General features: G+C 46.2%; 1 protein-coding gene across 1 annotated transcript in view; it reads left to right on the plus strand.

The window, feature by feature from the left end:
• Positions 1 to 11744, plus strand: part of man1a1 (mannosidase, alpha, class 1A, member 1) — an 82120-nt gene extending 70376 nt beyond the window's left edge. Inside the window, exons 9-14 of the mRNA XM_083790755.1 lie at positions 295 to 388; positions 1199 to 1314; positions 3963 to 4200; positions 6062 to 6234; positions 6630 to 6745; positions 11534 to 11744. Coding sequence (XP_083646881.1) covers positions 295 to 388; positions 1199 to 1314; positions 3963 to 4200; positions 6062 to 6234; positions 6630 to 6745; positions 11534 to 11660 — 864 coding nt within the window. The 3' untranslated portion in view covers positions 11661 to 11744. The remainder of the gene's footprint in view (positions 1 to 294; positions 389 to 1198; positions 1315 to 3962; positions 4201 to 6061; positions 6235 to 6629; positions 6746 to 11533) is intronic.
• Positions 11745 to 12050: the final 306 nt, after the last annotated feature.

Genomic DNA, 12050 nt, shown 5'->3' on the forward strand with positions numbered 1-12050 from the left:
TCTGTCTGTCTGTCTGTCTGTCTCTGTCTGTCTGTCTGTCTGTCTGTCTGTCTGTCTGTCTGTCTGTCTGTCTGTCTGTCTGTCTGTCTGTCTGTCTGTCTGTCTGTCTGTCTGTCTGTCTGTCTGTCTGTCTGTCTGTCTGTCTGTCTGTCTGTCTGTCTGTCTGTCTGTCTGTCTGTCTGTCTCTGACCTGTCTGTCTGTCTGTCTGTCTGTCTGTCTGTATCTATTCACCCATTCACACACTGTGTGTGTGTGTGTGTGTGTGTGTGTGTGTGTGTGTGTGTGCTCCTCAGGTGATGGCCATCCGTAAGGTCCTCTCCAGACTGGACAAACCTCAGGGTCTGTACCCCAACTACCTCAACCCCAACAGCGGACAGTGGGGCCAGCGTGAGTACGCACGCACGCACGCACACACGTCTGTATAAGGGGTTAATATAAATGCCTGTTCATATAAACTATTACTGTTATTAAATTATTCATAAGTCCAGTGTTCGCTGAAGAGGAGACCACAAGTCTCTTACCACCGCGGCTCAGTGACGTCATGTTGTAGTTTTAGCGCGATTCAATGACCTCATGTTGTAGTTTTAGTACTCGGTGACGTCATGTTGTAGTTTTAGTACTCAGTAACGTCATGTTGTAGTTTTAGTACTCGGTGACGTCATGTTGTAGTTTTAGTACTCGGTGACGTCATGTTGTAGTTTTAGTACTCAGTAACGTCATGTTGTAGTTTTAGTACTCGGTGACGTCATGTTGTAGTTTTAGTACTCGGTGACGTCATGTTGTAGTTTTAGTGCTCAGTGACGTCATGTTGTAGTTTTAGTACTCGGTGACGTCATGTTGTAGTTTTAGTACTCGGTGACGTCATGTTGTAGTTTTAGTACTCAGTGACGTCATGTTGTAGTCTTAGTACTCAGTGACGTCATGTTGTAGTTTTAGTACTCGGTGACGTCATGTTGTAGTTTTAGTGCTCAGTGACGTCATGTTGTAGTTTTAGTAAAGATGTGTTTGGGGTGAGCTCTATGCCTATGAGGAGGATTTCCGTGTCATATTTATGTGTTTGCACGGAAATGGAATTCTGTGCAAAATCTCCTTTGTGTCGACATGAATAAATTATTGGATTGTGTGTGTGTGTGTGTGTGTGTGTGTGTGTGTGTGTGTGTGTGTGTGTGTGTGTGTGTGTGTGTGTGTGTGTTTCAGATCACGTCTCAGTGGGGGGTCTCGGGGACAGTTTCTACGAGTATCTCCTCAAGGCTTGGATCATGTCGGACAAAACCGACGAGGAGGCGCGCACGCTTTACTACGACGCACTGCAGGTGCACACACACACACACACACACACACTCATGATCAGAGCTTCCGTTGCTCCAGACTGTATGACGGAAGCATTTATATTTTACTCGTGATCAGAGCTTCCGTTGCTCCAGACTGTACGACGGAAGCATTTATATTTTACTCGTGATCAGAGCTTCCGTTGCTCCAGACTGTACGACGGAAGCATTTATATTTTACTCATGATCAGAGCTTCCGTTGCTCCAGACTGTACGACGGAAGCATTTATATTTTACTCGTGATCAGAGCTTCCGTTGCTCCAGACTGTACGACGGAAGCATTTATATTTTACTCATGATCAGAGTTTCCGTTGCTCCAGACTGTACGACGGAAGCATTTATATTTAATCATGATCAGAGCTTCCGTTGCTCAAGACTGTACGACGGAAGCATTTATATTTTACTCGTGATCAGAGCTTCCGTTGCTCCAGACTGTACGACGGAAGCATTTATATTTTACTCATGATCAGAGCTTCCGTTGCTCCAGACTGTACGACGGAAGCATTTATATTTTACTCGTGATCAGAGCTTCCGTTGCTCCAGACTGTATGACGGAAGCATTTATATTTTACTCGTGATCAGAGCTTCCGTTGCTCCAGACTGTACGACGGATGCATTTATATTTGACTCATGATCAGAGCTTCCGTTGCTCCAGACTGTACGACGGAAGCATTTATATTTTACTCATGATCAGAGTTTCCGTTGCTCCAGACTGTACGACGGAAGCATTTATATTTTACTCATGATCAGAGCTTCCGTTGCTCCAGACTGTATGACGGAAGCATTTATATTTACTCATGATCAGAGCTTCCGTTGCTCCAGACTGTACGACGGAAGCATTTATATTTGACTCATGATCAGAGCTTCCGTTGCTCCAGACTGTACAACGGAAGCATTTATATTTACTCATGATCAGAGCTTCCGTTGCTCCAGATTGTATGACGGAAGCATTTATATTGTACTCATAATCAGAGCTTCCGTTGCTCCAGACTGTATGAAGGAAGCATTTATATTTTACTCATGATCAGAGCTTCCGTTGCTCCAGACTGTACGACGGAAGCATTTATATTTACTCATGATCAGAGCTTCCGTTGCTCCAGACTGTATGACGGAAGCATTTATATTTACTCATGATCAGAGCTTCCGTTGCTCCAGATTGTATGACGGAAGCATTTATATTGTACTCATAATCAGAGCTTCCGTTGCTCCAGACTGTATGAAGGAAGCATTTATATTTTACTCATGATCAGAGCTTCCGTTGCTCCAGACTGTACGACGGAAGCATTTATATTTTACTCGTGATCAGAGCTTCCGTTGCTCCAGACTGTACGACGGAAGCATTTATATTTTACTCATGATCAGAGCTTCCGTTGCTCCAGACTGTACGACGGAAGCATTTATATTTTACTCATGATCAGAGCTTCCGTTGCTCCAGACTGTACGACGGAAGCATTTATATTTTACTCGTGATCAGAGCTTCCGTTGCTCCAGACTGTACGACGGAAGCATTTATATTTTACTCGTGATCAGAGCTTCCGTTGCTCCAGACTGTATGACGGAAGCATTTATATTTTACTCGTGATCAGAGCTTCCGTTGCTCCAGACTGTACGACGGATGCATTTATATTTGACTCATGATCAGAGCTTCCGTTGCTCCAGACTGTACGACGGAAGCATTTATATTTTACTCATGATCAGAGTTTCCGTTGCTCCAGACTGTACGACGGAAGCATTTATATTTTACTCATGATCAGAGCTTCCGTTGCTCCAGACTGTATGACGGAAGCATTTATATTTACTCATGATCAGAGCTTCCGTTGCTCCAGACTGTACGACGGAAGCATTTATATTTGACTCATGATCAGAGCTTCCGTTGCTCCAGACTGTACAACGGAAGCATTTATATTTTCCTCATGATCAGAGCTTCCGTTGCTCCAGATTGTATGACGGAAGCATTTATATTGTACTCATAATCAGAGCTTCCGTTGCTCCAGACTGTATGAAGGAAGCATTTATATTTTACTCATGATCAGAGCTTCCGTTGCTCCAGACTGTACGACGGAAGCATTTATATTTACTCATGATCAGAGCTTCCGTTGCTCCAGACTGTACGACGGAAGCATTTATATTTTACTCATGATCAGAGCTTCCGTTGCTCCAGACTGTACGACGGAAGCATTTATATTTTACTCATGATCAGAGCTTCCGTTGCTCCAGACTGTACGACGGATGCATTTATATTTTACTCATGATCAGAGCTTCCGTTGCTCCAGACTGTACGACGGAAGCATTTATATTTTACTCGTGATCAGAGCTTCCTCTCTCCCTCCAGGCCATAGAGTCCAGTCTGGTGCGTAGGTCTGACCTGTCTGTCTGTCTGTCTGTCTGTCTGTCTGTCTGTCTGTCTGTCTGTCTGACCTGTCTGTCTGCCTGTCTGTCTGTCTGACCTGTCTGTCTGTCTGTCTGCCTGTCTGCCTGTCTGTCTGTCTGTCTGTCTGTCTGTCTGTCTGTCTGTCTGTCTGTCTGTCTGTCTGTCTGTCTGTCTGTCTGTCTGTCTGTCTGTCTGTCTGTCTGTCTGTCTGTCTGTCTGTCTGTCTGTCTGTCTGTCTGCCTGTCTGTCTGTCTGTCTCCAGGCCATAGAGTCTAATCTGGTGCGTAGGTCAGCGGGGGGTCTGACCTACATCGCGGAGTGGAAGGGGGGTCTCCTGGAGCATAAGATGGGTCACCTGGCCTGCTTCGCGGGCGGGATGATCGCCCTGGGGGCCGACGGGGCCCCCGCAGCCCCCCCGGGGGGGGCCGACGCCACGGGGAGACACATGGAGCTGGCGGCCGAAATCACACGCACCTGCCACGAGAGCTACGCCAGGACGGGTACGTGTCTAACTGTTACATTCCCTTTATTAACCCATTCTGACCTGAGATCAGATTCTAAAAATGTCTGTTACATCCTGACAGTTTAATTATTAAAAATGGTAAATGGTAAATGGTGCATTTATATAGCGCCTTTATCCAAGGCGCTTTTACAGAGATTGTGCATTACATTCACCCATTCACACACACATTCATACACCTTCACCTGAAATGTTCTAGTGTTTAGTCTAGTTTTAGTCGACGAAATGTCATACGATTTTAGTCGACTAAATCCTACAGTTGATTTAGTCGACTAAAATGTGTTTTGACAGGCCTTGATGTCGTTGTAATGACATATTTTACTCTGACTCTGATGAAGGCCGCAAGGTCGAAACGTTAGTCTCTCTTTTTGTATGCTCAGCACCTAAATAAAAGGCTCAAATTGTCCGTGCTGCTCCAGTCTCTTCTCCTTATGCGACATATTTTACACTTTGGTTGCATGCTGAAAATAGCAGATATACAATCTCGCAGATTGTATATCTGCTATTTTCAGCATGCAACCCAGCATAAAAGTTGTTCTCTTGTCCAATAGTCCCTTCCTAACATTTTAGTCTAGTTTTTATTTGTTGACGAAATTGTCAGTATATTTAGTCTTAGTTTTAGTCATCATAGATTTGTTTTTATTTAGTTTCAGTCAGTGGAAAAAGGTAGTCGACGAACATTTTTTCGTCTTAGTTTCAGTCGACGAAAACAACACTGCCTACAATGTGACGTCATTTGAGGTTCGGGGGGGGGGGGGGGGGGGGGGGGGGGTACTGTCCTAAAGTCGGCTCTTCGGTGCTACTGAAAATCTCTGACGGGCCGAAATCATTTGGGCTCCACAGCGCCGAAACAAATCATTTGGGCTCCACAGCGCCGAAACAGCGGTAAAAATAGGAGTATGAATCGGCCGTTAGAGTTTCACAGCTCCTCTGGAGTCTGGACAATGTGTTCTCAGCATGACAGACGGAGTCACAATGCCACTGAGCTCACATCACAGCTGCGCTTAAAGGACAACTTTAGTTTTTTTCAACCAAGGTTCATGTTTTAGGATGTTATTAGATAAAGTAAAAGATGAGTGTTAATCTTTTTTCATTTGCTGCTTTCTTTCGTTTTAGGGATTTTAGCTGTTTTTGACAGGGGGCGGGGGCATTCGAGCATGGGGCTAAATATGCATTTTTTAACACAATTTTATGGTGATTCTTTTTTTAATGGTTTACTATAGTCCTAATAAATGCCAGGAAATTACATCTGGCCACGGAAGATCACAGGATCTACTGAATGTGAAGGTAGCCTACTGGGGGAAGGCTTATACTGTGTGTATAGGCTCAATATGTCAGTTTGTCATATTCAATAGATCCTGTGATCTTTTGTGGTCAGATGTAATTTCCTGGCGTTTATTAGGACTATAGTAAACCATAAAAAAATAAATCGCCATAAAATTGTGTTAAAAAATACATATTTAGCCCCATGCTTGAATGCCCCCGTCCCCCCCTGTCAAAAACTGCTAAAATCCCTAAAATGAAAGAAAATGAACACTCATCTTTTAGTTTCTCTAATAACAACCTAAAACATGAACCTTGGTTGAAAAAAACTAAAGTTGTCCTCTAAGTAGGCCTTCCACAGGCTGGCTCTCTGATCGTCGATAGGCTCACGGTGACGAGGTCTCTCTCTCTCTCTCTCCCTGTCTCTCCATGCCTGCCTGTCTGCCTGCCTGTCTGTCTGCCTGTCTGCCTGTCTGTCTGCCTGCCTGTCTGCCTGTCTGTCTGTCTGCCTGTCTGCCTGTCTGTCTCTCTCTCCATGCCTGCCTGTCTGTCTGCCTGCCTGCCTGTCTGTCTCTCAGCGTTGAAGCTGGGTCCCGAGGCGTTTCGCTTCGATGGCGGTGTGGAGGCGGTCGCTACTCGCCAGAACGAGAAATACTACATCCTGCGTCCCGAAGTCATCGAGACCTACCTTTACCTCTGGAGGACGACCCACGACCCCAAGTACAGAGACTGGGGCTGGGAGGCTGTTATGGTAACTATTACACCTTAAATACAGACCCTAATGGTAACTATTACACCTTAAATACACTGACCCTAATGGTAACTATTACACCTTAAATACAGACCCTAATGGTAACTATTACACCTTAAATACACTGACCCACGACCCCAAGTACAGAGACTGGGGCTGGGAGGCTGTTATGGTAACTATTACACCTTAAGTACCCTAATGGTAACTATTACACCTTAAGTACCCTAAAGTGTGTGTGTGTGTGTGTGTGTGTGTGTGTGTGTGTGTGTGTGTGTGTGTGTGTGTGTGTGTGTGTGTGTGTGTGTGTGTGTGTGTGTGTGTGTGTGTGTGTGTGTGTGTGTGTGTGTGTGTGTGTGTGTGTGTGTGTGTGTGTGTGTGTGTGTGTGTGTGTGCAGGCGTTGGAGCAGCATTGCCGAGTGGAGGCGGGGTTTAGCGGTGTCAGAGACGTTTACGCTTCGACACCCAAACACGACGACGTTCAGCAGAGCTTCTACCTGTCCGAGACCCTGAAGTAAGTGAACTACAATACCCAGAATGCACACACACACACACACACACACACAAAGAAGAATGTCTGGATTGATTGTATTAAAGGCTGAGCTAAAATCAACAAAGAGAAGTCTTGCATAAGTTTCAGCTCCCTCTAAGTGCTTCAGTACACGTTGTGTTAAGCCATTCTGACCTGAGATCAGATTATATCGCACAGAAGAATGGTGGTTCTTTAACGCACTCTGACCTGAGATCAGATTAAAAAAATGTCTTAAATCCTGACAGTTCAAAAAAATAGCAGACCTACAAGCTCGTAGCGCGCCACTCGGTGGCGCGCTATGAGCTTGTAGATCTGCTATTTTTCAATATCTAAAGCAAAATCGGTTAAGCCAGTCTGGTGTTTTAACCCATTCAGGCCTGACGTCGAAATAAAAAAAAATAAAGTCTTCTAAATCCATGACAATTTTCTGAAAGATTTGAGGCACATTTTAACGATTTTTCAAAAAATAGCAGACCTACAAGTTCATAGTGCGGCACTCGGTGCCGTGCTATGAGCTTGTAGATCTTCTATTTTTTCAATAGCTAAATTATAACATAATGTATGTAACACCAAAAGGGGTTAAGCATTATGTTATACTGTAAAAAAAAAAAAGAGAAAAAGGCCACACACTCGTAGCCACGATGCTGTCTGTTTATTAGTGTCCAACGTTTCGGCCTTTCGGCCTTCTTCAGGGAATACACAAAGCCATGTGACACGAGCCATGTGACACAAAGCCATGTGACAAACACACACTGATAGGCAGGGCTGCACACAGTGCGCATGCCTCGTCAAAATGCATTCTGCGCTGTCAATCAAGCGCTGGGAAGCGCTTCTGCGTACCAACAGCCGGGGCCGCCCAGAATGATTATTATGGCATTAAAAGAATATTTTTTATCCCACGATTTTGTAACCCATTTTTCACCCCTGTGTCCCCCATATATGGGGGACAAGGGGAGACCAACCTAGTCCCCATATATGGGGGACAAGGGGAGACCAACCTAGTCCCCATATATGGGGGACAAGGGGAGACCAACCTAGTCCCCATATATGGGGGACAAGGGGAGACCAACCTAGTCCCCATATATGGGGGACAAGGGGAGAGCAACGGACTTGAACTCATGCTTCCTTCATGCCTGAGTGTCCAAGTTGCTCCTTTACACCTGACAGGGGGGAGTTTCCCTGGTTGGACCATAGACTGTAAAAAATATGGACAAAGCGGGGTCTAACATGGACGTAAAATGAAGCCTGTTATTCCTGCACTGTAAATCGCCATCTTTCTAGATCCGTTTGGTACCAGCTGGCCATTGGCTGGCTCCGTTTTGGACCAGCTGGCCATTGGCTGCCCAGACAACGAGGCGGGACTTCCCCCCTTCTTCTCCGTTGGTTTTTATTTTGACTCGAGTGGGAGGGGAATCGACTGTAACGGTAGCCACGCCCCTCAGAACATACGCGATGTTTTTTTTTCTTTATGGTCATTTTGTAATTAATGGGACCATAATTTTCCAAAAAGAATATTATGACATTAGAAATGAGACTTTAAACTAGTGACTGGAAGAAGAAAGTATTCATGACCATGTTTATTAAGGTAATACAGTCTAGGTGAAGTTGGGCCAAAATACATGGGCCTCTATGGAGCTATGGGGCTTTTTGGGTCCAGTCCAGCGCCACAACAGGCCATTATATGAACTACCGATTTCAAATGAGGCTTCACGAAATATCTGGCTGACTGCCCCCCTGGGTTGGACGTAGCGCGTGGAAGGAACACGTTATTCCAACCAGTTCCTTTCCCCTCCATCAGGCGCCCCGGCTGGCCAGGGGGAGGCAGTTTAGAGACCAGGATTACTGCATGTTTTTTGTGAGGGTACCTACCCTAGGGGACACGGGGAGAACATGTGAGGGTACCTACCCTAGGGGACACAGGGAGAACATGTGAGGGTACCTACCCTAGGGGACACGGGGAGAACATGTGAGGGTACCTACCCTAGGGGACACGGGGAGAACATGTGAGGGTACCTACCCTAGGGGACACAGGGAGAACATGTGAGGGTACCTACCCTAGGGGACACGGGGAGAACATGTGAGGGTACCTACCCTAGGGGACACAGGGAGAACATGTGAGGGTACCTACCCTAGGGGACACGGGGAATACTAGTACATTCTGACGAGAGCATTTCCCACTGACGTCTTGCACAAGTGCACTGGCCATTGTGGCCAATCACAGCGCGTCCTTACTCAAACGAGGGAGGATTCCATGCTGGCTGCTCAGTGTGCTGGGAGGAGGGGGGGGGGGGGGGGGGGGGGGGGGGGCGGTTGACAGGAGGAGAGTTTACTACTGAGAAAATCTGACACAAATGGTTCGGCTTCTCCGTTTCAGATGTGGAGCGAACTAAAAAAGTAAAGGTTGTAACAGGGCATGCTTTGGATGCTTTGCACTCTTCCCATTCGCTGCTGTGCTTGTGTTTGTTTTCCGGGTGCTGGAGCAGCATGGTTGCTCATGTGCGATGCCGTCTCTCACAGCCTAGGCACCGGCCAGCGACATTTCACGGGTACAGGTTTTGGAAGGAGTGCAAAGCACAACATGAAGCTTATCAACATGACAACAGCGTGTCCCGACATACTGTCCCTTATTATCGTAAAGTCGGGTTAGTGTACACTGTTTATTTTGCACCGAGGAGCCATGTGTCTCTGTGAGTCTCTGTGTTGACTGTTAATCCGTGCTCCATTTAATGATAAAACTATAACGTTGTCTCACCGCTAATCTAAGCTCTTCTAAAATTATTTTAGGAGCACAATGAAAAGTTATCAAATATTGTGTTTTTGAGGGGCGCTAGCCCCTCCTATATACAGCTTTAGTCCCCACACGTCTCAATATTTGCCATTGACAATAAACGGAGAAATTAGGTCAAAATTCTGCTAAATGATGTATGATGATAAGAGTGGCCCTCACTTCACACAGGTGTGATTTGTCTTTAATAAAGTGATATGAGGTAGGGGCGGGCAATATGGCAAAATATTATATCACAATATCTTTTCAGAAATGATCACAATATTGATATTCATCTGGATATCATATTTTTTTATATAATCTATATAATCAATTTGTTTTTATACTGATAGACTATTAGTTTGGTATGCAGATAGATAGATAGATAGATAGATAGATAGATAGATAGATAGATAGATAGATAGATAGATAGATAGATAGATGGATGGATGGATGGATGGATAGATAGATAGTCAATTCATTTTATGAATGGATGGACAGACGATCCGTTTTTATCTTGCTGTTCTATCATGTGTGACATTTAGTGCAGAGGCTGCTTGATGGTGAATTAGTAATGTAACATTCTCCTTGGCTCTGACTGCTTCAGTTCAGACAGAACATCAGTAATGTAACATTCTCCTTGGCTCTGACTGCTTCAGTTCAGACAGAACATCAGTAATGTAACATTCTCCTTGGCTCTGACTGCTTCAGTTCAGACAGAACATCGGACATAAGGCTACACCTCGGTGTGGTGGAAGGAGATGGTAACGTTGCTCGTTATGCAGGCCAGTGACTAGCTCTGGTCCATAGCTCTAGTCTAATGCGTTGCATTTAGAGTTATGGACCTGAGCTAGCCACTGACTATAATAATATATCCAGTCAGGTCGGTCATTCGTAATATTGCGCTGCTGCGCACACGCTTTTGTAAGCGAGGTGCTAAGCAAGGGTTGTTTTGGTATATCAATCAATCTGTCCACTCCATGTGCGTGCGCACGTGCACTCTTTACGTGCGCGGCTGCACGCTGTTTCACCCACGTTTGGTTAAAAGTTATATCAAGTGATGTTTTAACATTACAAACTTTCTAAATAACTTTAGTATTCAACCGTTTCAACGTGTCGGGGTCCTAGCAACTCCTTCTGTCTACAGGGAAGAGAACTGAGCAGCAACACAGGGAGGGGCGGGGCGGTGGGAGCAAAGGGACAGATCTCCAAATGAACGCCGCATTGAGCCTCGACACGTTGTTAGCTTGTAGCTCTGCTCTTTTTGGCGAACGACACCGCCGTTCAGAAATATAAATGTAGGTATAGAACCGCGACTATAGAATGTGCACTTGCTGTAGACAGAGCCTTGTCTTTATCACGATTGAACGGTCAAATCCTGTAGTCGCACCGGTGCTACAAATTAAATTTTACAACTCGCACGGTGATATTTTTATTAGCAAATGCGAGCACCTAGTCACACTGGTCCGGGGATACGAACTAGCGACCTTCCGATATCAAGGCCGCTCCGCAAACCGTTCGGCCACCGCTGCCTCAATGGCTCCATAGCTCTTCCCCGTGACCGCACATCTAAAATATGAATGCCTCTAAAGACGTTTAGCCGGTGACTAATCCGATCAGGAGGCCGTCTACTTCTACAGCCAAATTATATATTTAACCCATTCTGACCTGAGATCAGATTCATACGAGGTTTCCGCCGGACACACACTGGTCTGATGAACCCATTCTGACCTGAGATCAGATTCATACAAGGTTTCCGCCGGACACACACTGGTCTGATGAACCCATTCTGACCTGAGATCAGATTCTAAAAAATGTCAGTCGTTCTTCGATTTTTCAAAAATAGCAGACCTACAAGCTCGTATCGCGCCACTCGGTGGCGCGATATGAGCTTGTAGATCTGCTATTTTTAAATAGCTAAAGCAGTAATAGATTACTTGTTGTGTTCCAGGTACTTACTGTGTATTTAATGAGTATTATGTAACAGATTACTTCTTGTTTTCCAGGTATTTGTACCTGCTGTTCTCTGACGACGACCACATCCCGTTTGACCACTGGGTGTTCAACACCGAGGCCCACCCCCTGCCAATCATCAGGAAGCCACGCCCCCCGACCCCAAACCCCGCCCTCTAACCCCACCCCCTGCCAATCATCAGGAAGCCACGCCCCCCGACCCCAAACCCCGCCCTCTAACCACACCCCCTGCCAATCATCAGGAAGCCACGCCCCCCGACCCCAAACCCCGCCCTCTAACCCCACCCCCTGCCAATCATCAGGAAGCCACGCCCCCGACCCCAAACCCCGCCCCCTAACCACACCCCCTGCCAATCATCAGGAAGCCACGCCCCCCGAGCCCAAACCCCGCCCTCTAACCACACCCCCTGCCAATCATCAGGAAGCCACGCCCCCCGACCCCAAACCCCGCCCTCTAACCCCACCCCCTGCCAATCATCAGGAAGCCACGCCCCCCGACCCCAAACCCCGCCCTCTAACCCCACCCCCTGCCAATCATCAGGAAGCCAC

Source organism: Protomyctophum parallelum (assembly GCF_964188405.1).
Source record: "Protomyctophum parallelum genome assembly, chromosome: 19".
Classification (NCBI taxonomy): domain Eukaryota; kingdom Metazoa; phylum Chordata; class Actinopteri; order Myctophiformes; family Myctophidae; genus Protomyctophum; species Protomyctophum parallelum.